This window comes from Bombina bombina, chromosome 8, assembly GCF_027579735.1.
Source record: "Bombina bombina isolate aBomBom1 chromosome 8, aBomBom1.pri, whole genome shotgun sequence".
NCBI classification, from domain to species: domain Eukaryota; kingdom Metazoa; phylum Chordata; class Amphibia; order Anura; family Bombinatoridae; genus Bombina; species Bombina bombina.
Window position 1 is genome coordinate 99,416,707 of NC_069506.1, and position 23,301 is coordinate 99,440,007.

Below are 23,301 nucleotides of genomic sequence, written 5' to 3' on the forward strand. Positions count from 1 at the left end.
GCCGCCTCAGAGCAGGTGGACAAGTTATGGAGCAGCGGTCTTTAGACTGCTGCTTCATAACTTCTGTTTCCGGCGAGCCTGAAGGCTCCGTTCGGAGCTTGATAATTCGGCCCCTATACCTGCTTAGGTTTTTCGCTTTAACAAAGGATACCAAGAGAATAAAGTAAATTTGATAAAAGAAGTACATTTTTTATCGCACGATCTATGTCATTTTTACTTTTATCTTCTTTCAAGTTTTTTTAATTACATTTTAATTAAACATCTAAATATGTATTATAAGTATTGTTCTGACCCATTATTTAATATTACAAGAGAAACTGGCTTTTAATTCTGAACTTATTTGTCACAAATATGTTAAAAACGTTATCCATATGTGAAATATTTTGGGTTAACGTAATTGTGTTTACAACATAAGTATAAATGTGCAAGTGTGAGAGGGAAAACGTTCAATTGAAAGAATCAAAATATCCATCTTCCCTAACAATGAGAATCAATTTTCACAGCCATAATAAATAGGCCATTAGTCTTTTAATGGAATGTGCTAAGGGTCTCTCCAGCACTACAATGGTTAATTTCTTTTCTTTCACTCTTTTGTCAGATTCTTCAATCTCTCTCCCCTTTCACCTTTTGTCTATAATTTCTTTTCTTTCTCTGAAACTGAGAAACTTGCTGAAACTTCCCTCCCCCCCTCCAGGTCATCTCTTGATGCAGGAAACAGAAATATGCTTCAGTCTAGCAGGAAGCTCTCAGCATTTCACACTGCCGGTTTGTGACTTTCTAGCTTATTGTATCTCACCACCTCTTGAGTTTAAGAGAAAGGATGTAAGAGTCTCTGAATCCTATAAAGTTGTCTCTACTTATGATGTGGTGCAACCACACAATGCTATAGTTCTACTAGGATGGGTTGCTGTAGTGTGACAGCCAGGGGGAACAAATCAACACCTGATGGTCATGAAGAGGCGGAGCTGTTGCACAGAGATGAAAGCAGGTAAGGCACCTAACTGTTCCATGACAGCATTATTACATCATTTTTAAATGCCATACAATATATTTTGATCCATCTGTGTCACCTGTCATTGAAGATAAACTAGTTAAACATATTGCATACCCACATATACTAAGATATTGGAATGAATCATATATATTTACAGATGTCCAACTTAAATTCCAGGTCCATCTACCTCTCCCTATTTTCAACACACAGGTTTTATCATCTCTCTCATTCATATTCTCTTTGTGCATGCACTGTATATGTCTATGTATATATGTGTATGTATATATATATATATATACACTACCCAGACTAGTAAGACACTTTCGTATATATATTAAGATTTTTAACACAGGTGGGTCATATTCAAATAACTGTCCTATTCATTATGTCTCTATGCATTTAATGTTCCTAAGTCTCTCTGGATGCTTATGGCACATGCTATATCATTACTATCTATCTATCTATCTATCTATCTATCTATCTATCTATCTATCTATCTATCTATCTATATATATCTAGATACATATATAGGTTTGTAGATATTTAACCTGAACAAATGAAAAAATCTCTCTCTCCTTTTCTCTCTCTCTTTCTCTTCCTTTTTCTCTCTCTCTCCTCTCTCTCCCCCCTCTCTTTCTCTATCCCCCCTCTCTCTTTCTCTCTCTCTCTTTTTTATTTCCTCTCTCTCCTCTCTCTCTTTCTCTTTTTTATCTCCTCTCTCTCTCCTCTCTCTCTCTCTCTCTCTCTCTATCCCCCCTCTCTCTTTCTCTTTTTTATCTCCTCTCTCTTTCTTTCTCTTTTTTATCTCCTCTCTCTCTCTCTCTCTCTCTCCCCTCTCTCTCTCTCTCTCTCTCTCTCTCTCTCTCTCTCTATCCCCCCCTCTCTCTTTTTTTTTTCTCCCCTCTCTCTCTCTCTCTCTCTCTCTCTCATTATTCTTTATTTTTTGGGGGGAAAAAGTGACTGCTAAGATTTAACAAAGACTTACTTTGACATATTTTAAGCATGCTTAGCAGTAGCAGTCAGCTATAAAGTATTTACGACAGCAGTGATTTGACTGCTGGGTTTGTGGGAGTGCCAAATGTTCATCTATATTGTGTTGTTGCCTTGAGGATAGTGAATACATAGGGTGGGTAGTATGCACATAATATTGCATTATACATATACATATACATATTAACTACAGCGATAAACAGAAAATCTAAGTACAAGAGATAAACATTTCTGGAAAATTACAGAGATGATAAATTCAGTATTCATGCACATAGGCTATGCTATATTTATTTTTGTATGAACCAATTAAACAATCTAGAATATTTAACTACGATAATTACATATAGTCTAAAATACTGTATATATTTCTAGGCATAAATTATTACCTCTCACTTTGAAACAACAGGAACATAAATAATCTTGACAGCTCCCTTTTCAACATTGTGGAAAAAAGAATAAGGAAGATTTATAGATCTGTAAAACCACAATACATTCTGCAATTGTTTTCCAAATGAATTATTGTGGTTACCAAAATATGTTAATTATTAACATGGACCAATTTTCCTTTAAAGGTATAGAAAAGTCAAAATTAAACTTGCAGGATTCAGATAGAGCAAGTCATTTTAAGAAGATTTTAATTTTACTTCTATTATTAAATGTACTTTGTTCTCTTGGTATCCTTTGTAGAAAATATGCACACATCCTTCACAACTGGGAGCTAGCTGGTGATTGGTGGCTACACACATTTATATCTTGCCATTGGCTCACCAAATGTGTTCAGCTAACTCCCAGTGGTACATTATTGCTCTATAGATTACTTTAAGTAAGTGTTTAATACCTTTGCAAGGGGTAAAAATCATATATATGCAAACAGTGCAATAATAAACTAATATATCCGAGCAATGTGTTTTTGCACTTTCATATTCCTTTAAGTAGTGCAGTCAACAACCTAAGGGCACTTTCTATTACATGGACATTCCAACCAAGTACAGCCAATCAGAAACTATAAAGAGGAATCTATAATGGATATGTTACTGGTAATATCACTCTGCAAAGTTGGGTTTAAAAAAGTCAGGGAGCATCTAATTTTTTGTCTATGAGTACAGCAGGTTAAAACCAGCTTTACTCATTTTGGCTCAGTAACACAAAGAGAATATGACAAGATCATAAATATAAAATAGGAAAAATGTTGTGTTGCAAAATGTACTGTATATTAAATACTGTTTGTGCCAATAGCCCCGAAAGGAAAGATAAGGAATGAACAAAGTCAGAAAAGAACATTATATTTCTGTGTATGGTTGTTTAGGGTACGTAAAACAATAAAATACAAAGTAAGATATATAAAATTAAATAAAAATATAACAAAAAAATAAGAAAAACATTTTATATATATATATATCAAATTTGAAACTTTATTTTGTCTAAGTTAATTATTGCAGAATAGCAGAAGCCATTTTGAAAGTATGATATATAATTTTATCTAACTTACTCTGCCCCCAATTCCCCTTGGGATATCATCTATACATCAGTGTCATGAGCTTGTTGATGACACAATCAGTGACATCATCAATGAAATCGCTGGTGCCATTTTTTTTGAGGGTTAATTTCCTTGTGTTTTCCTCAGAAATTAAAACAAATATAATATAATCATACAATCTATGTTTATTTATTTATTTTTCTTTATAGTTGAATTAATACTTGTGTATAAATATGTGATTAACGTGTCCTGGGCCACAATACATTGCTGTTCCCTGCTTGAGTATGATACAGAAGCACATCTGGTACATGACTTAAATTTTCTGCAGACTGTTTCAACATATATTTCAATATGATGATTGGACATCTGTTGAATAATAAAATGTTGTAATGAATTAGAGCACTTTATTATTTCATTTATGTTCCTTTAATTATGTGTCACTGAAAAATAATGTGTATCAAGCAGCTACAATTTACTAAAGGTTAGAATCTCACCATTTGTAACTGTTCCGTCTATCAGTTAACTTTTGTTATAATATGTTCTAATAAATGTAAGAATGTACTTTTTGCAAAATAACAAAGAAAGGGCCACTAAAGTCTAGGTCAGGGGTGGGCAATTACCGGCCCTCCAGATGTTATGGACTACATCTCCCATGATGCTTTGCCTACATTATGGCTGCAAGAGCATTATGGGAGATGTAGTCCATAACAGCTTGGAGGGCCGATAGTTGTCCACCCCTCGTCTAGATTAAAGTTTTATGATTCAGATGAAACATGTTATTTAAAAAAACAACTTTCCAATATACTTCCATTATCAAAGTGTGCATGTTCTTTTTATATGCATATGGTTTGAGGCTCCAGCTCCTACTGAGCATGTGCAAAAGTGCACAGTATATATGTATATGTATTTTGTGATTGGCTGATAGCTGTCACATGATAAAGAGGATGTCAGCCGTAAAGGATCAGCCCAGGATTCAACCCAACTGCTAGCGTGGAAAGTAAAACACACGCTAGCACACTGAGAATAAACCAGGACGTGACCCACTCAGGAAACAAAAATAAACAAAGTGAAGAAGGATACAATGTTCCCACAAAAGATGTAGAATCTCCGAAAAGTCTCTTGAGGTTTGAAGTGATACACAAGAGATAGCGGGTGAACCTTTTAAGCAGGATAGCAAATTTAGGTAGTTGGATGGTAAAAGGTACAAATGATAAATGTCCCTTTAAGCAGGTTTGTAATAAACAAATGATTAATGTCCCTTTAAGCAGGTTTGTAACAAACAAATGATAAATGTCCTTTTAAGCAGGTTTGCAACAAATGAATAATGTCCCTTTAAGCAGGTTTGTAACAAACAAATGTTGAATGTCCTTTTAAGCAGGTTTGCCACAAACAAATGAATAATGTCCCTTTAAGCAGGTTGGCAACAAACAAATGTTAAATGTCCTTTTAAGCAGGTTTGCAACAAGCAAATGAATAATGTCCCTTTAAGCAGGTTGGCAACAAACAAATGTTAAATGTCCTTTTAAGCAGGTTTAGGATTAGGAACAAAAAAGTCTTGCAAGCAAGGAATCAATATCCAGGAGAAAGGTTTTTAGGATTGAGGCAAAGCATAGTGAGGCAAGCAAGGGGTCAATATCATGAGACAGGTTTGTAGATTCAGGCAAAAGCGTAGTCAGGCAAACAAGGGTTCAGTATCCAAAAGACAGGTTTGAGGGACTCGGGCAAAAGCGTAGTCAGGCAGACAAGGGGTCAGAATCCAAGAGTCAGGTTAGAAGGATTCAGGCAAAAGCATAGTCAGGCAAACAAGGGGTCAAAATACAGGAGACAGGTTAAAGCGTTACTCACAGCACCAGACCGGAATGAAGATCAACAAACGGGCCCCGAGTAAGATCTCCCGCCAGCATTTAAAGGCAGAGGAGAGAAGCCATGATGTCAGAGATGAGTGTCCGGTAGACCGCGCCACGTTGCTAGGCAACGTGACGCGATTGAGCACAGAGGAGGTCCGGGAGCCGCAGAGACACGGCGATGAACGGATAGGAGCGTGACAGAGGGAAGGGAAAATTGGATGAACTTTGAAATGTGCTGGAAAATATTCTACTGCTCATTTCAAATTCAAAGTGCTATTGCATTGTCTTTTTATTGTGCATTTGTCAATTATACAAGTATACTGTATTTAGTGGTCCTTTAACCCGCCATAATTTATTCATAAAAGTGGACTGAAAATGTGGCATTAAAATATATGCTGTGTATATGTCCCTTTAACAATTCTCATACATTAAATTAGAACTATTAAAAGGAGTGAGATAGTAACAATAAATACATTAAAACAATGGTGGCATGTTACTTCTCATTCACCTAACATTTTATATTTCAAATGTTACAGGGTATATTTAACTACCAATAATCTAGGCCAGTGTCCTGCAAGCGCTCAATAGAATCAGTAAGAGCTTACAGTGCTTTGGTGCCGGTATGCAGAAGTTACTTAAAGGACCAGTAAATACAATAGATTTGCATAATCAACAAATGCACGATAAAAAGACAATGCAATAGCACTCTGGCCCCGATGATCGAAAGTGCTACGAGGCAAAATATTCCAAGGGATCCACCACTATGTCAAGTGAGCCTGTTGAAATATCCAAGCCCCTGACAGATGCTAACAGGTGGCATCACAGAGAGATGTTTACTATACATCCCTTGGAATATAATTGCTGTGCCTTACTATTAAATACAAGTACCCCTAAACCGAAGTACCCCACAATTGCAAACTAACACTACACTAATAAACATCTAAACCACCACATACCCAAAGTTTAAACTCACCATGCAAAAATCCAGCTCCTCTTGATCCAACATTGGGCCCTCTTCATCCAGGTGCCGGGGGCCCATCTTCGCCGTATGGGAGGTAGACTTCCAGGAGGACTCTTCCCCCACTCCGCAATCTTCATCAACCCATCTTCGCGGCAGAGTATTCTATTTCAAATTTGAATCATCCAATTGAAAAAAATCTCATTATTTTCTTTTGGATGATAAGAATGTAAAATAAAATAATATCTTGCTATTGGTTGATTAAAAAAATCAACCAATAGGCCTAGGGATGAAGTGGTACCCCTATATAAAGGGGTTCCGTGCATTCTGAAATTCAGTGTGCGGTGGGAACCGCATGAAGAGGAGGGCTCTAGGTAGAGAGCTGTAGACCTGAAGATAGAAGACGCAGAGTGGAGGCAGCAGGAGAGGACCCAGGATGTATAGTGTATTGTAGCATTTATCTACAATGTTTAAAATAGTATGCATACTCATGTATGATGCATATTCTTTTAAGTATTGTACTTGAATTAAAATGTATTTAATATTGTAAACATAAATATATTTTTTTAAATTTATATTTTTGTTACAAAAGTCATTAGTAGGTTATGAATGCAACTGTCTTTTATAAACTAAATATATATTTTAAAATATATTTATATTAAAAATAATAAACACAGAGAATATCTATATTTTAATTGATATCTAATACATAAACTAATATGCATTATTTATGACCATGTATTTTATTTTAAACATTATATGTATAATGTAGTCTGGCCTTGCAGTGATATTCAACATTTAAAATGGTATGCATGGTCATGTAAATTGCAGATTATTTTAAGTATTGCATATAAATTAAAATGTATTTATGTTAACTTGTGTTTATTAGTGATATGTTAATTTATATTTATGTTATAGTAGTCAGTAGCATTAAATTATATTTTACATAACAGGCATGCAGTTATGTAGAACTATAATTTTAGTTATACGGTCTTTAAGAACAAATAAACACAACAAGCAACATTAACAACATTTCAATTTATATGCAAAAATTAAAATAATACACATTCTACGAAACAATGCATCATTTTAAATATTGAATAAATATGTGTAGAGCCTTAGCTTTTACAGTTATTATTAGGTTATGGCAGTTTAGGTAAATCAATTGGCGTTTACTCTCTGCTATAGAAGCTAAATTGAAATTACTGCCTGTGCTTAACCCTTAACAAGCACAGATATGCATGGACGAAAAGTTGCACCTGATGCTTTCTTTAGTACCAGGTGTTCTCAATTAGAAACCACAAACAGTCTTTTTTAGGCAGTAATAATCTCCAAGCTTAGGCTCTTATTTATATATGTGATAACAATTTCTCAAAATATGCATATAACGTAATGCTTTATAAGCCAATGCTCCGACTTGTGTAAATGAACAGTTCATGCACTGGGTCTTCAACGATGAAACATAGCTTTTATTAGTAAAATGTGAGTAAAAAAGTATATAAATTCACAGACCTTAGTGTTGCCGGTTAGTATAGCATATTTCTTACTGTAACCTCCGACCCCCAATACGCGTCACCAGACACGTTTTGCCGTAGCTTTATCGATGGCGACTTGGTATTCTGACCATAGATGTCAACTTTTTAAAAAAAAGAGACCCTCCAATCACGTGACCTCCGTACTACCGGAAGTGACGTGTCAGGGGAATTTCAACCAATTGAAAAAATTGAACTGGAGCTAGTGAGCTGTTGTTAGGTAGAGTACCTGTCATCACGATTCCTATAAGTACTATACATTTTTATCACAGACTGTCGTAGCCTTAGACAAGACTTATCATCTACAATCAGTATATCAAGCCTAGGTAGTCTATTTTACTCATAGTAAATACTATTTGATGACATTTCTTGCTATTCATACCTTACTAGCGGAACTCCATACATAAAAATATTTTATACAATTAAAAGAAAAATAACATTATAAAACAATCAAAGAAAAAAGCTATTGTAGACTAACGAGACTGAAAATGGAAATATATTTTTTCTCTTGATGCTTTCTGGAGACTATTGTTAATAACTACCTTTAAAAGAGACTTAGTTGATATTGCTAACATGTTATACTTAACAGATTGTCTATAGTACCAATCTATATATATATATATATATATATATATATATATATATATATATATATATATATATATGCTCTGTCATGTATAGGATCTTTTTCCATAAAAAAAGAAATGGATAAATCTCCTACTATTGTAATATTCGTCATGCTTTATAGAGGAATCGTTTTTTTACCTCGTTTAATTTACACAATGTTATTATTTATCTTTTTTCCTCTCTTTAAAGTCATAATGTTAACACATTGCACAAATGATTTTATTTGTCAAAAAATGTATGATTACTGTGACTAGCTGGACCTGGCTCATATATATATTGGACCCTTGAGTGACTAAGAACTTTTTTACTCTATGATGAACCTATATTCCTTTATCCTAAAAAGAGATCTACATCCCATCTTGCATTGATACCATTTGGTTATCTTGTCTGCAAGAAAAATATCCATTTTGTTTCTTTGAATAATAGATTCTTAAATCTATTTCCTCGTCTAGGAGTTTTAGGAAGGTGGTCTATTGCCTGAATTTGAAATGCTTTTGTTGGATTAGGATGTAAATTAAAGTGTTTGACTACTCTGGTCTTAGGCTGTTCATTCTGTATGTCATTGAGGTGTTCTCTTGCTCTGTCTTTTAGCATAAGACTCGAACAACCTGTTTATTGTTTTTTAAAGATTGAGCAAGTAATCAGATTAAGTATTTAGAAGTGCAATCTAATCTATATCTTATTTTATATTCCGTCTTTGTAGTTGAGGAAATTAAAGTATCGCCTGTTTTTATATGTGAACATGTGAGACATGGATGATGACCACATTTATAGCACCCTTTCTTGGATAGCCAACTTTCCTTCATACTTTTCCTTTTAGTTTTGTCAGTGTACACATATTCTGTTTTTCTATCACCTATTGTAGGTGATTTATTTGCTATATATCTACAGCCCATTGCTAAGATATCTTTCAACACTGGATCAGTTTGTAATATGTTTAGGTTTCCCTTTATGATGTTTCTTATATTATTGAACTGTTTACTATAGGCTGTTATAAAGTTTATTTGTTGTGACTTCTGATATTTTATACTTTTTACTTTTGTTTTCTTTGTCATTAATAATTTTTTTCTATTAATTTTTCTGACCTCCATCCTAATCAATTCTAATTCAGTGATATTATAACCTCTTTCTGTCAGCCTACTGATCAACTGGTCAGAGTGTTTATCATAGGCCTCTAGCGTGGTACAATTTTGCTTTATACAAATTAATTGACCTTTTGGAACACCTCTCTTAAGGTGTGATGGATGGCAAGAGTCACAGCGTAAAATGGTATTGCCTGTTATTTCTTTACGATACAGCTCAGTAATGATTATCTGTTTCTCTATATCTCCTGATAGGCTAATACCTAGATATTTGATTTATCACTTTTATACTCCCAGGTAAACCTTAGATTGTAATCATTGTTATTTAAATACGTTAGGAAGTCTTTTGCAATTTTTTCTTCACCCTTCCAAATGATTAATAAATCATCGATGTACCTGGTGTACAAAATAATATAGTCTTTAAAGATGTTATTAGTTGAAAAAATATACTTTGATTCAAACCATCTTAAGAATATATTAGCATAATTTTTCCCCCATAGCTGTACCACACTGCTGTAAGAAAAATTGCCCATCAAACTGGAAAAAATTGTGTTGTAACAGAAAGCTAAGTACTTCTACTATGTATTCTATTAGTTCTTCTGCATATGTTGTATAAAGATTCAGGATTTGTTTCACTGCTTTTAAACCTAGCTCATATGGGATACATGAATACAAGGAGCTGACATCTATTGTTAACCATGGTTACAGTAAGAAATATGCTATACTAACCAGCAACACTAAAGTCTGTGAATTTATATACTTTTTTACTCACATTTTACCAATAAAAGCTATGTTTTATAGTTGAAGACCTAAGTGCATGAACTGTTCATTTACACAAGTCGGAGCATTGGCTTATAAAGCATTACGTTATATGCATATTTCGAGAAATTGTTATCACATATATAAAGAGCCTAATCTTGGAGATTATTACTGCCTAAAAAGACTGTTTATGGCAGTTTAGGGGTTAATGTTTAAATTATATGCATAGTCATGTACAATGCATATTGTTTAAAGTATTGTATATATCTATAGAGTAAAAGGTATTTTCTTTAATATTAAACGTAAACATATATTTTCAGATGTATATTTATGTTTGAAGTAATTAACACAGCAAGCAACAATAAATCCCTTTTAAGATATACACAATACTTTAAAGAATCTACATTGTACATGACAATACATAATTTGTCAAGGAGATGTGGTAAACACCGGAGTCCTGGAACTGAGCACCAGACCAGAATTGAGCCAAGTCTGGTGCTTCTTAAAATAAGTGCCGATCAAACGAGTGCAGGGGATCAAGTCGCCCTTTTAGTATGTTGTCGGCAATTTGATGAGGCATCTGGGGATACCACTTGTTTGGGGGACACCTAAATTATGTTCCCCCATTCCTTCCAGAACATATTAAACAATTTTTTCAGTTAGTGGTGGTGAGCGCACTGTCTGTGCCGTGGAGGCCCACTTTAAATAGGGCCCCCCACCCTTGCTGCAGCAAAATGCTGCCGAGTGGTGATGTTGGTGATGTGAGCAGTGATGTCATGCTCCCATTGACTTTTGTGGGAGAAACATCGCCGCTCGCCGGCACTGCTTAAGACAAGGAATACTTATTTATTTACTTTATAACATATTCTGACATTCTTTCTTTTAGATGAAGCATGGTGGGTGATTTTCCTGACTATGTTTAATTAAAAATAACTCCAGATTAAATATAACTTACTACAAATGGTTAATACTGTGAATTCATGTCTTTGCACCTAAAGATAACTATAGTATTACAATGATGTGGTCAATTATCAAATGTTTAGTGCTCACAGGGATGGTTCTAGACAATAAATGTCAGGCTTGCAAAACATGAACCCCAAATTACATCATTAAACTAGGTCTATGCCCTACAAAAAATACATAAGCTTCTTTTAGTGTGGATATATATGTAATTGTTCATTATTATTTCAAGCAATACTTCAGCATATATAAAAACACATCTTTAAAATGTGTAATTAAACATCATCATGGAAAACTTTATAAATCAAAAGGATTCTATAGTATAAAAGTAAATTCTTAAAGGGAAATAAAAGCCATCATTTTTTTTCATGGTTCAGGTAGATCATACAATTTTAAACAATTTTACATTATACTTTTTTTTTATCAAACATGCATTATTCTCTTGGTCTCCTTGGCTTGAGGAGCAGCAATGTCTGTGCTCTTGGGAGCTAGCTGAACACATCTGGTGAACTAATGGCAATAGGCATATATGTGAAGCCACCAATCAACAGCTAGCTCCTGTTAGTGCATTGCTGGTGCTGAGCATAACTAGATATGCTTTACAATTATGAATACCAAAAGAATGAAGCAAATTTAATAAAATAAGTAAATTAGAAAGTTGTTTAAAATTTCATGCTCTATCTGAATCATGAAAGTTTAATTTTGACATTACTCTTCCTTTAAAGTGATGGTAAATTCACCTCACTAACTTTAGATATATTGAAAGCTCTGGTAATTATAAGCATATTGAGGTGCTTATTTTCTTCAATAACGAAAACAACTTCTATAAAACACCATTATTGTGAGGCTCTGTTACCTGCTTTAATTCAGCCTCTGTCATAGATTTTCTTAGTGTGGTATTTGACTGGCAGCTCTTCCAGCCAATAGGAGCCTCACCATACGCCCTATGTAATTTATTTACAGCACGCTCCCGTGCTTCTAACTATTAACTGACTTAGCCTTGAAGTGCAACTGCGCACTCGCAGCTTGTTACACTAGATTGCCTGTTTACAGTAAGCAGCCTCACTGTTTCAGTTGCACAAATAGCGTAGTGAGCTGCGCATGCGCAGTTGCACTTCAAGGCTAAGTCAGCTAATAAGTAGAAACATGGGAGCGTGTTGTAAGTAAATTACATAGAGCGCATGGTGAGGCTCCTATTGGCTGGAAGAGCTGCCAGTCAAATATGACACTAAGAAAATCTATGACAGAGGCTGATTAAAGCAGGTAACGAAGCCTCACAATAATGGTGTTTTATAGAAGTTGTATTTGATGTTGAAGAAAATAAGCACCTTGATATGCTTAGAATTACCAGAGCTTTCAATATATCTAAAGTTAGAGAGGTGAATTTACCATCACTTTAACTTTAAGGTACAAATTGTTAAAGAGACACTAAACTCAATTTTTTTTCTCTCATTATTCAGATAGAGCATACAATTTAAAAAAGTTTCCAATTTACTTTTATTATCAAATTTGCTTCATTCTCATGTTTGGGTTGTCCTCTAAAAAAAAAAAATATATACATGTCAAGGCAGTGGCGTAGCGTGTCTTCTCAGCGCCCAGGGCAAGGCAAGAATTGCGCCCCCCCTAATCCATTAGCACTGACTGAGTCTCTTCCACCAGTACAGTAGGGATTGGCAAATTTGCTTTGAATCTAGGAGACAGCTCAACAATTTAGGAGACAGGTTTTTGTTTTAAAACAAAGCTTTATTTTAACAACAAAAATATATACTATATATATATATATATATATATATATATATATATATATATATATATATATAATTCTAAACTCTACATTCATCCTTAAAAATTAGGATTCAATATGGTTGCAGGCAGCCATTACTTTATTATATACATTAAGTAAGTACATTATATAACTTAACAATTACATTTTTTATGGTTTAATATTTAAACATGGGATTTCATTTTTAAAATACATCCAGCATGCCAGAGTGATCTATGCTGCTTTAAAGTGAAAGCCAGTTATTTTTTTTTAATTCATTTTTAACCTGGGTAAAACATACTAGATGTAGATCATCTACATCTTGTATGTTTTATTTTACCTAGGTTAAAAATGAATTTGAAATAAAATAACCAGCTTTCACTTTAAAGCAGCATAGATCACTCTCACACTCTGGCATGCTGGCTGGCTCAGACTCTGGGTCCTTTGGAAGTTGGAATTTGGCTGGCTGGCTCAGAGGGACTCTGGGTCCTTTGGAACTTGGCTGGCTGGCCCTGCGACGTCACCTGGGTAACGGTAGAGGCTAAGCTGCATTTTGCGTGCGTTGCCATTTCCAATCCCTATTCCCCAGGGCCCAGGAAAAACAGGGGCTATAAGAATTTAATTATAATTCTGGCTGGCAGTGGCACTGGTGGTCTGGTTCTGATATGGACCCGGTGATGAGTTTGGTAATTTCTGTTGACACTACTTACCTTATCATTGCGGGCGCGGCGTGCTAGTCAGTCTGACTCCACTCTGGCTCTGCTGCTCTGACTTCTTCCTCCCTCCTGATATGTGCGCTGGGAGTGGGAGTGGACCGTGCTAACTAGTGGCGTAAACACTAGTCTAGCAGCAGGTAACGGTCGGATAGGATTACACTCATAAAATTATGATAATTAAATCATTACACAGCACGTCTTGACTTCAGAGTAGTAGACAGTTCACTTGAGAGACAGAACGGCTGGGCGCAGGCGCCTGTCAGATTTTTTAGCCTCCCTGTAGCGCCCATGGGAGTGGGACTGTGACTGTCTACGGTCTTGAGATGGTGGGGACTGGGGAGGCTGGGAGCCAAGCATTTTGCGCCCCTCAGAATTTTGCGCCCGGGGCAACCGCCCCTGTGGCCCCCCCACGCTACGCCACTGTGTCAAGGGATATTCAGGGATTCCTGACAGATATCAGTGTTCCAATGTAACTAGCGCTAATTTTGTGGGAAAAAAAATGGTTTGGAAATAGCAAAGTGTTACTTGTATTTATTGCCTGTTACTTGTATTTATTGCCCTATAACTTGCAAAAAAAGCAAAGAACATGTAAACATTGGGTATAAAATTTAGAAACTATTTAGTATGGTTGTTTTTTGGTGGTTGTAGATGTGTAACAGATTTTGGGGATCAAACTTAGAAAAAGTGTGTTTTTTTAATCATATTTTATCCTTTTTTTATAGTAAATTATAAAATATGATAAAAATAATGGTGTCTTTAGAAAGTCCATTTAATGACGAGAAAAACAGTATATAATATGTGTAGGTACAGTAAATGAGTAAGAGGAAAATTACAGCTAAACACAAACACAGAAGAAATGTAAAAATAGCCCTGGTCCCAAACGGTCAGAAAATGGAAAAGTGCTGTGGTCCTTAAGGGGTTAAATAATTTGGCAGGCATAACAGTTTATCAGCTTCCTTTTTTCACTCTGTTTACATACTTACTTATTCTGTTTCACAACTATATGACACATTCAATTTTAAGCATTGAATGTCAACTTTCAGTTAATGGTACACTAAAGTCAAAACTCAATTTTTATGGTTCAGATAGAACATACAGTTTTAATAGATATTCCAATTTACTTCCATTATCAAATTTGGCCCACTCTTTTTATGTTCACACTTTTTGAGGCAACAGCTACTACTGTGCATATATGAGTCTGTGATTGGCTGATGACTGTTGCATGAAACAGGGGGCCGGCTAATTAAAGGACATTTTGTTAGAAAAAAATCTATTGCTCATTTAAACTTCAGATTTTGGGGACGGTTTATTATGCCACGAATGCTGCTATATTCAGCTGTTTCCGTGCTCTGGAAACATAAGTTAAGAAGCAGTGGTCTTAAGACCGCTGCTCCTTAAGTCATCGGCCACCTCTGAGGCGGTAGACAGCAATCCGCCCATTCGCATACGATCAGGTTGATTGACACCTCCTGCTAGCAGCCGATTGGCCGCGAATCTGCAGGTGGCGGCATTGCACAATTTCACAAGGAATTTCTGTATTGCTGCAACAATCCTGTTAAAAGGATCGCTGTGTTAAAACAGTATTTGAAGAAAAAAATGGAAAATTTGCATATCTTACCCAGAATTTTTTTATTTGAAGAAAAAAATGGAGAATTTGCATATCTAATTTGAATATCTTACCCAGAATTCTCTTGTGCATTGGTAACATTTATGGGGAAAAGTAAGCGGGGAATCTTGCCTAGATGTCCTAATTTCCTATGCAAATATTTGTATTATTTTATTATGTTAAATATATGAAATATTAAAATGTATAGGTATCTTTTATAAGTAAAATAAGTCACGATAATTCTTAATTACTGATTTTATTAAATATGTGTGTCTACTCAATTTATTTGAGATTTTACATCTAAGCCTTTGAAAATTTGATCAGCCACATAGATAGATGAATGAGAACCCAAAACAGACTTCTGTTGCTGTAGTTTGGTAAGGGCTTAAGACAAATCTGACAGTGTTATAAATGGCAAAATTTTGCATCAATTAACAGCAGACCAATATATATATATATCAAATGAAACTTTTCCATAGTTTGCATTGTAAACAACAACTACAGAAAACATAACTGAACTGAAATATTAAACTTCACTAAGCTAATACATTTCTCATCAGTGTGAGGTATCTCCCATGCCAATGTTATTTTACAGAACTTACTAGAGTCTGCAGAGGTTTTATGTTCTTTAAAGGGACATACAATTAAAACACGTTTTATATGGCTTTTTTATTTTTCTTATCTAATTTAGTAATGCAGGCAAATTAATTTTATTCATTTGCTTTTATGTCCCTTTAAAATGACTAACACTATTTTTTGTAACATGCATAGTTTATGTCAGCAATTAAGCACTGCATTGCCAAAGATCTGCCTGCAAAATACAAGTTTTAAATGCAATCAAAACTCTTTTTTTTTTGAAGAAAAAAATGGAGAATTTGCATATCTAATTTGAATATCTTACCCAGAATTCTCTTGTGCATTGGTAACATTTATGGGGAAAAGTAAGCGGGGAATCTTGCCTAGATGTCCTAATTTCCTATGCAAATATTTGTATTATTTTATTATGTTAAATATATGAAATATTAAAATGTATAGGTATCTTTTATACGTAAAATAAGTCACGATAATTCTTAATTACTGATTTTATTAAATATGTGTGTCTACTCAATTTATTTGAGATTTTACATCTAAGCCTTTGAAAATTTGATCAGCCACATAGATAGATGAATGAGAACCCAAAACAGACTTCTGTTGCTGTAGTTTGGTAAGGGCTTAAGACAAATCTGACAGTGTTATAAATGGCAAAACTTTGCATCAATTAACAGCAGACCAATATATATATATATCAAATGAAACTTTTCCATAGTTTGCATTGTAAACAACAACTACAGAAAACATAACTGAACTGAAATATTAAACTTCACTAAGCTAATACATTTCTCATCAGTGTGAGGTATCTCCCATGCCAATGTTATTTTACAGAACTTACTAGAGTCTGCAGAGGTTTTATGTTCTTTAAAGGGACATACAAATAAAACACGTTTTATATGGCTTTTTTATTTTTCTTATCTAATTTAGTAATGCAGGCAAATTAATTTTATTCATTTGCTTTTATGTCCCTGACTAACACTATTTTTTGTAACATGCATAGTTTATGTCAGCAATTAAGCACTGCATTGCCAAAGATCTGCCTGCAAAATACAAGTTTTAAATGCAATCAAAACTCTTTTTTTATAGCAAATTTGATTGGTTTTGTAGTCCACAGATATATCTCTTGAAAAAACTCTTAATTATGTTTAACTTCTCTCATATGGCAGGTTGGGTCAGAGTTGAGATCAGGTAATCAGTGTGTATAATATATCAGTAACAGGGTTATGGATCTTCCAGTACTCAGCCTCTCTGGGGGCACAGGAAAAAAAATGATTAATTAATTACTTACTTTCCCTGTTAGTAATTTCTAAGTATATTACAAAATATAATTAAACTTTTTATGGTGGAAATATATTTTGGAGATAATTTCCCCCTTTAGCAAACAGGATATTACAAAATAATATAGCGATAGAAGTTTTCCCTAGTTTGGTCAAACTTGCTATATGTCCTGAACTTGTCAAAACTTGAAAATATTTCAGTTACACTTTGCTTGAGGATGTTTCTATCTGAATGTATTAATATATGGGGGGAAGTATACATCTGCAAAATAAAGGGATATGAAACTTACATTTTTTTCTTTCCCAATTCAGATTTGTGATTTAAAAAAAAACTACTTTCTAATTTACTTCTATCATTTTTTCATCATCCTCTTGGTATCTTTTGTTGAAAAGCAGGGGCTTATGCTCAGACATCTGCCCATTTCTGGAGCACTATATGGCAACAGTTTTTCATTTGCAAGAGCACTAGATGGCAGCAGTTTTGCAAGAATGTTATCCATTTGCAAGAGCACTAGATGGCAGTAGTTTTGCAAGAATGTTATCCATCTGCAAGAGCACTCGATGGCAGCAGTTTTGCAAGAATGTTATCCATCTGCAAGAGCACTAGATGGCAGCAGTTTTGCAAGAATGTTATCCATCTGCAAGAGCACTAGATGGCAGCAGTTTTGCAAGAATGTTATCCATCTGCAAGAGCACTAGATGGCAGTAGTTTTGCAAGAATGTTATCCATCTGCAAGAGCACTCGATGGCAGCAGTTTTGCAAGAATGTTATCCATCTGCAGGAGCACTAGATGGCAGCAGTTTTGCAAGAATGTTATCCATCTGCAAGAGCACTAGAGGGCAGCAGTTTTGCAAGAATGTTATCCATCTGCAAGAGCACTAGATGGCAGCAGTTTTGCAAGAATGTTATCCATCTGCAAGAGCACTAGATGGCAGTAGTTTTGCAAGAATGTTATCCATCTGCAAGAGCACTCGATGGCAGCAGTTTTGCAAGAATGTTATCCATCTGCAAGAGCACTATATGGCAGCAGTTTTGCAAGAATGTTATCCATCTGCAAGAGCACTAGATGGCAGTAGTTTTGCAAGAATGTTATCCATTTGCAAGAGCACTAGATGGCAGCAGTTTTGCAAGAATGTTATCCATCTGCAAGAGCACTATATGGCAGCAGTTTTGCAAGAATGTTATCCATCTGCAAGAGCACTAGAGGGCAGCAGTTTTGCAAGAATGTTATCCATCTGCAAGAGCACTAGATGGCAGCAGTTTTGCAAGAATGTTATCCATCTGCAAGAGCACTCGATGGCAGCAGTTTTGCAAGAATGTTATCCATTTGCAAGAGCACTAGATGGCAGCAGTTTTGCAAGAATGTTATCCATTTGCAAGATCACTAGATGGCAGCACTATTTCCTGCCATATATTACTCCAAATGCCTAGGTTTCTCTTTAACAAAAAATATCATGGGAATGAAGTTATTTCATAATAGAAGTAAATTGGAAGCTTTTTTTTAAAATGGTATGCTCTGTCTGAATAACAAAAGAACATTTTTGGGTTTCATATGCCTTTAACCTGAACTATTCCCTTCACCCTTGTGGTCTTTAATATGTAGAGTTCTAAAATAACAACACAAAACAGATCATAATATTAGTGCAAAATTCTATGAGATTTGAAAAATTATGGCATAGAATTATAAATGCTTGTTTTATAACAGTGAATATTTAAGTGTAACTGTTTAGTTTCTATAAAGTACTTTGGTTTCCAGAAAGTAGTGGGCACCGCCATTTTGAAATTGTTTCCCCTTATTTCTCTCTTCTGCTGAGGACAGATATAAATCAGGCAAAAAAAACAATAATATGCAAACAAGGCTGCGTGGAAACCCTGTTAGATAATTACTTTAACAATCATGTGTTCCTCACAGGCTTGTTTCCACAGACTCTTGTATTGCTTGTTTTATATATTTTCTTAATTGTACTAACCATGAGTGATATATTTAAATTACAGTTAAATTACAGGAAAAGGGGACAAAATAAATGATGAAAGTATATAGCAAAGTTTTCCTAGTTCATTAAATGAACCATTATTCATGATCAGAGATAAACTATTGTTGGAGGGTCCCTACAATACACTGAGTTGCAAGTAATAGTCTATGATCACTGAGATTATAGAAGGAAAATGATTATAGTACACAAATATCTCAATCTTTTTAAAGGGACATTTTAGCACAGTTCTCTGAGTCTTTGGAGATGTATTTAACTGTGCAGGAGTTAAATACATAGGGCCCCAATTATCAATCCCTGGATGGACAAATTTTGCTTCTGTGAACCTGTCCGCCCAGGGTCACAGCCAGCAGGAATCAGTACACTGCCGCATTTATCATTGTATAAGTGACTAGGCCAGTGGCATGCAAGCAGGGGCTGTCAATCACCCCGGGCGAACGTGTCCATGTGATTTTAATCTACCAGCTAAGAGCTGGTGTACAGGTTAGGTTTTAACTATCAACTGCAGGCTCGCTCATGCAAGCCTTCACCAAAGGTGCTCCAAAGCTGCATACACAGCTTGATACATGTCTTGCAGGATCCCAAATTAGATGCCTTAAATATTCAGGTGCCTCTACTCAGATCAGAGACAGAGTTTATAGATAACGTGCTGTATATATTGATAGGGTGACTGTCTAATTTTACAGTCCATATTTTAATAGTATTAGGTTTCTATATCTTTTACAGTGTATATTTTGGAAATACAAACAATTGTATAGTGCTAAAAATAAATAATCTCATTGATTAAAGGGATATTAAACAGTGCTCCTTTGGTAAAAACAAATATGTTAAATCAAAGTAAACATAAAAATAAATAGATTGTTTGAAAAACAGTAAACAACTTACTTGTTTTCTTGCAAAATGAGCACTTCACATTTCTCAATGTAGCCCCTGAACTTAGTGTGATGAGTGGAACATTTTTGAAACTTAAAGGGAACTTAAAGGGAACTTAAAGGGACAGTCTAATCAAAATTAAACCTTCATGCAATTTTAAACAACTTTTCAATTTACTTTTATCATCAAATTTGCTTTGTTGTTTTGGTATTCTTTGTTGAAAGCTAATGGTAGGCGCATATGCTAATTTCTAAGAACTCGAAGGCTGCCTCTTATCTCAGTGCATTTTGACAGCTAGACAGTGCTAGTTTATGTGTGCTATATCGATAACATTGTGCTCACTCCTGTTGAGTTTTTTATGACTTGAGCAGCATCCAGCGAGATCCAGACCTTCAATGCCATTCACTCTTTGCTGCCCATGCCTGTACAGGCAGACTCTTGTAAGTTGTACCTGAAAGGATCAGTATCCCCTCCTTACTGTTCCCTCTCTTTAAATCCTGTACATGGTATGCTGCACTCTGTGACAGCTCTGGACAAAAAGAAAATTAAAGGAGCAGTCAAGAGTTGAAATCATTGGTACGTGCATGTGGGAAATCAAAGGGTGACATTACTGCCAATAACTTAAAGGGACAGTCAACACCAGAATTTTTGCTGTTTTAAAAGATATATAATCCCTTTATTACCCATTCCCCAAATTTGCATAACCAACACAGTTATAATACACATTTTACCTCTGTGATTACCTTGTATCTAAGCATCTGCAGACTGCCCCTTATTTCAGTTCTTTTGACAGACTTGCATTTTAGCCAATCCGTGCTCACCCCTCAGTAAATTCATGTGCATGAGCTCAATGTTATCTATATGAAACACATGAACTAACACCCTCTAGTGGTGAAAAACTGTCAAAATGCATTTAGATTAGAGGCGGCCTTCAAGTTCTAAGAAATTAACATATGAACCTCCTAGGTTTAGCTTTCAACTAAGAATACCAAGAGAACAAATCAAAATTGTTGATAAAAGTAAATTGGAAAGTTGTTTAAAATTACATACCCTATCTGAATCATGAAAGTTTTTTTGGACTTAATTGTCTCTTTAAGTTGAAAACAGGCACTTCTGGTCCAACAATTAGTAGGTTACAATCAGAGGTTACGATCAGAGGTTTGAAGAAACAAAAAAAAAATAAAACAAAATGCAGGGGCATTTGAAAAGCTCATGAAAAAGTAAAAAGGAAAGGAAAGAAGGTACAAGTGGAAGCTGGTAGAATTAAAAAAACAACTATCACATAAAAAGAGCTGTAAAAACTAATTTTATATTGTACAAGTGAGAGAAAGGCAACTGCTTAAAGAAGTCTTAAGGTTGTAAAAGAAATTCAATTGTCTTTTATGAGCGTTACTCCCAATTCAGCTATTTTTAATTTGTTTCATGGCCGTAAAAATGGTTGATATAGCTTTTCTCTAGAACATATTAATTCTGTTTCTTCAACAAAAGACTAACAAAAGTGAAAAATGGCTTTAAAGGGACATTTAAATTTAGAAAATTATATAATTAATTTAAAGGAGTCCTAGTTAAATATGTTCAAAATGTTTTTTGCGGCATGCATGAAAAAATGCTACGTTACAGCATACCATTTTTAAAAAAAGTTTTGAATTTACTACTTTTATCAAATTTGCTTAATTCCCATGATAGTCTGTGTTGAAGAGATACCTAGGTAGGCACCTGGAACACTAAATGGCAGGAAATAGTGCTGCCATCTAGTGCTCTTGCAAAAAGGATAATATTCTTGCAAAACTGCTGCCATATAGTGCTCTAGAAATGGGCTGACTCCTAAGAAAACGTCCCTGCTTTTCAACAAAATATACCAAGAGAATTTGATAATAAAAGTAAATTAGAAAGTTGTTTAAAATCGCATGCTCTATCTGAATCCTGAAAAAAATAAAATGGCTTTCATATCCCTTTAAAGCTTATTTTTATTTTGAAACTAACAGTAAGTGGACAATTGACCTTAAGGACTGATTGCTCAGTGGCTGATAAGTAGAACTTCCACAACTTTACTGGCAAACAGTGACCTGCATAAAAACAAAAATTGTGTTTTTGAGTACAGGAACATCCAATTAAAAAAAAAAAACAACAGCAACAAAAAAACACATTTTAAAATGTCCACTCTCAGATGCAATATAGATAACATTTTGCTTTATGTTATCTTTATAAAAATAAATTCATTCGGAAAAGACTGTATTTCAATATGTGCTGTACTAGTAGTCATATAAATAGGTATTGTAATTTGTTACTGTAATAATCAATCTTGTGATGTGCTAATTTGTCTTTTTGTACAGCCAAAAATAAAACTGCAATGTATTATGCACTCTATTTAAAGCATTCAAGTCATTACACAATAATAAAATTTTCTGCGTGCGACTAAATAAAATCTGCTATGTTTTATGCATGCTGTACTGCAATTTGACTCACAGTCAGTGCCACCCAGAGAAAAGAGTATGCCTCTCAAAATGATGAAGAGTATGCCTCTCTGATGAAGCACATGTGCTCATGCGCGAAACGCGTAAGATAGGAGCTTACCTTGTATCCTGAAGCTTGCTCCGCAATAAACTTGTTCATTGACTCCAGGACTCAGCTTCCTTTCTTCCTCATCTAGCTCTCAAAATGTATGTTATGTTCAAATATCTGTGCCAAGTCCTGCTAATTTCCACAAACTACCATACTAATTATCGAAATAAAACATAAACTTTTACAAGAGACCCTTCCTATTCCACTCCCGAATAACTTTATAACCTCATTACAGAAAAAAAAAATATTCAAGTTCATTTGGAGACACTCCAAAGCTCGGATCAATAGAAAAATCATGCTCCTCCCGATGACACTAGGTGGTCTAGGGGTCCCGAACCTTCATAAATCTAGACAAGCAGTTCACCTCCAATGTATTATAGATTGGTGCTCAAACACACAAAACAAAATATGGGTCCAACTCGAACATGACATCACACAAAATACTCACCTAGGCGCCCTATGCTGGACACCAAAAGACAGAGATAAATTAATAAAGGAGTCTACACAACCCATAAAGGAAACACTAACTACGTGGGACAAAATCATAGTTGACAGTCCTCATATCTGTTCTAAAATATCACCACTATCACCATTAACCAATAATTTAGAATTCGAACCGGGACTCTCATGTACAAAAAAATATTAGGTCCAAACAACAGATTGCTCCAGATCTACCATTTAGGTAACGAACAACAA

The 23,301-nt window shown here is 34.9% G+C and overlaps 1 protein-coding gene across 6 annotated transcripts in view; it reads left to right on the forward strand.

Annotated features, from left to right (window-relative positions):
• Positions 1-460: 460 nt before the first annotated feature.
• Positions 461-23,301, forward strand: part of LOC128638491 (probable pleckstrin homology domain-containing family N member 1) — a 324,001-nt gene continuing 301,160 nt past the window's right edge. For 5 of the 6 annotated variants that reach the window (XM_053690476.1, XM_053690472.1, XM_053690474.1 and 2 more), the window contains exons 1-2: positions 461-567; positions 695-988. In XM_053690476.1, the coding sequence (XP_053546451.1) occupies positions 900-988 (89 nt within the window). In that variant the 5' untranslated portion in view covers positions 461-567; positions 695-899. Of the gene's footprint in view, positions 568-650; positions 989-23,301 lie in introns of those variants that run through there. The other variant, XM_053690473.1, reaches the window with a different exon arrangement.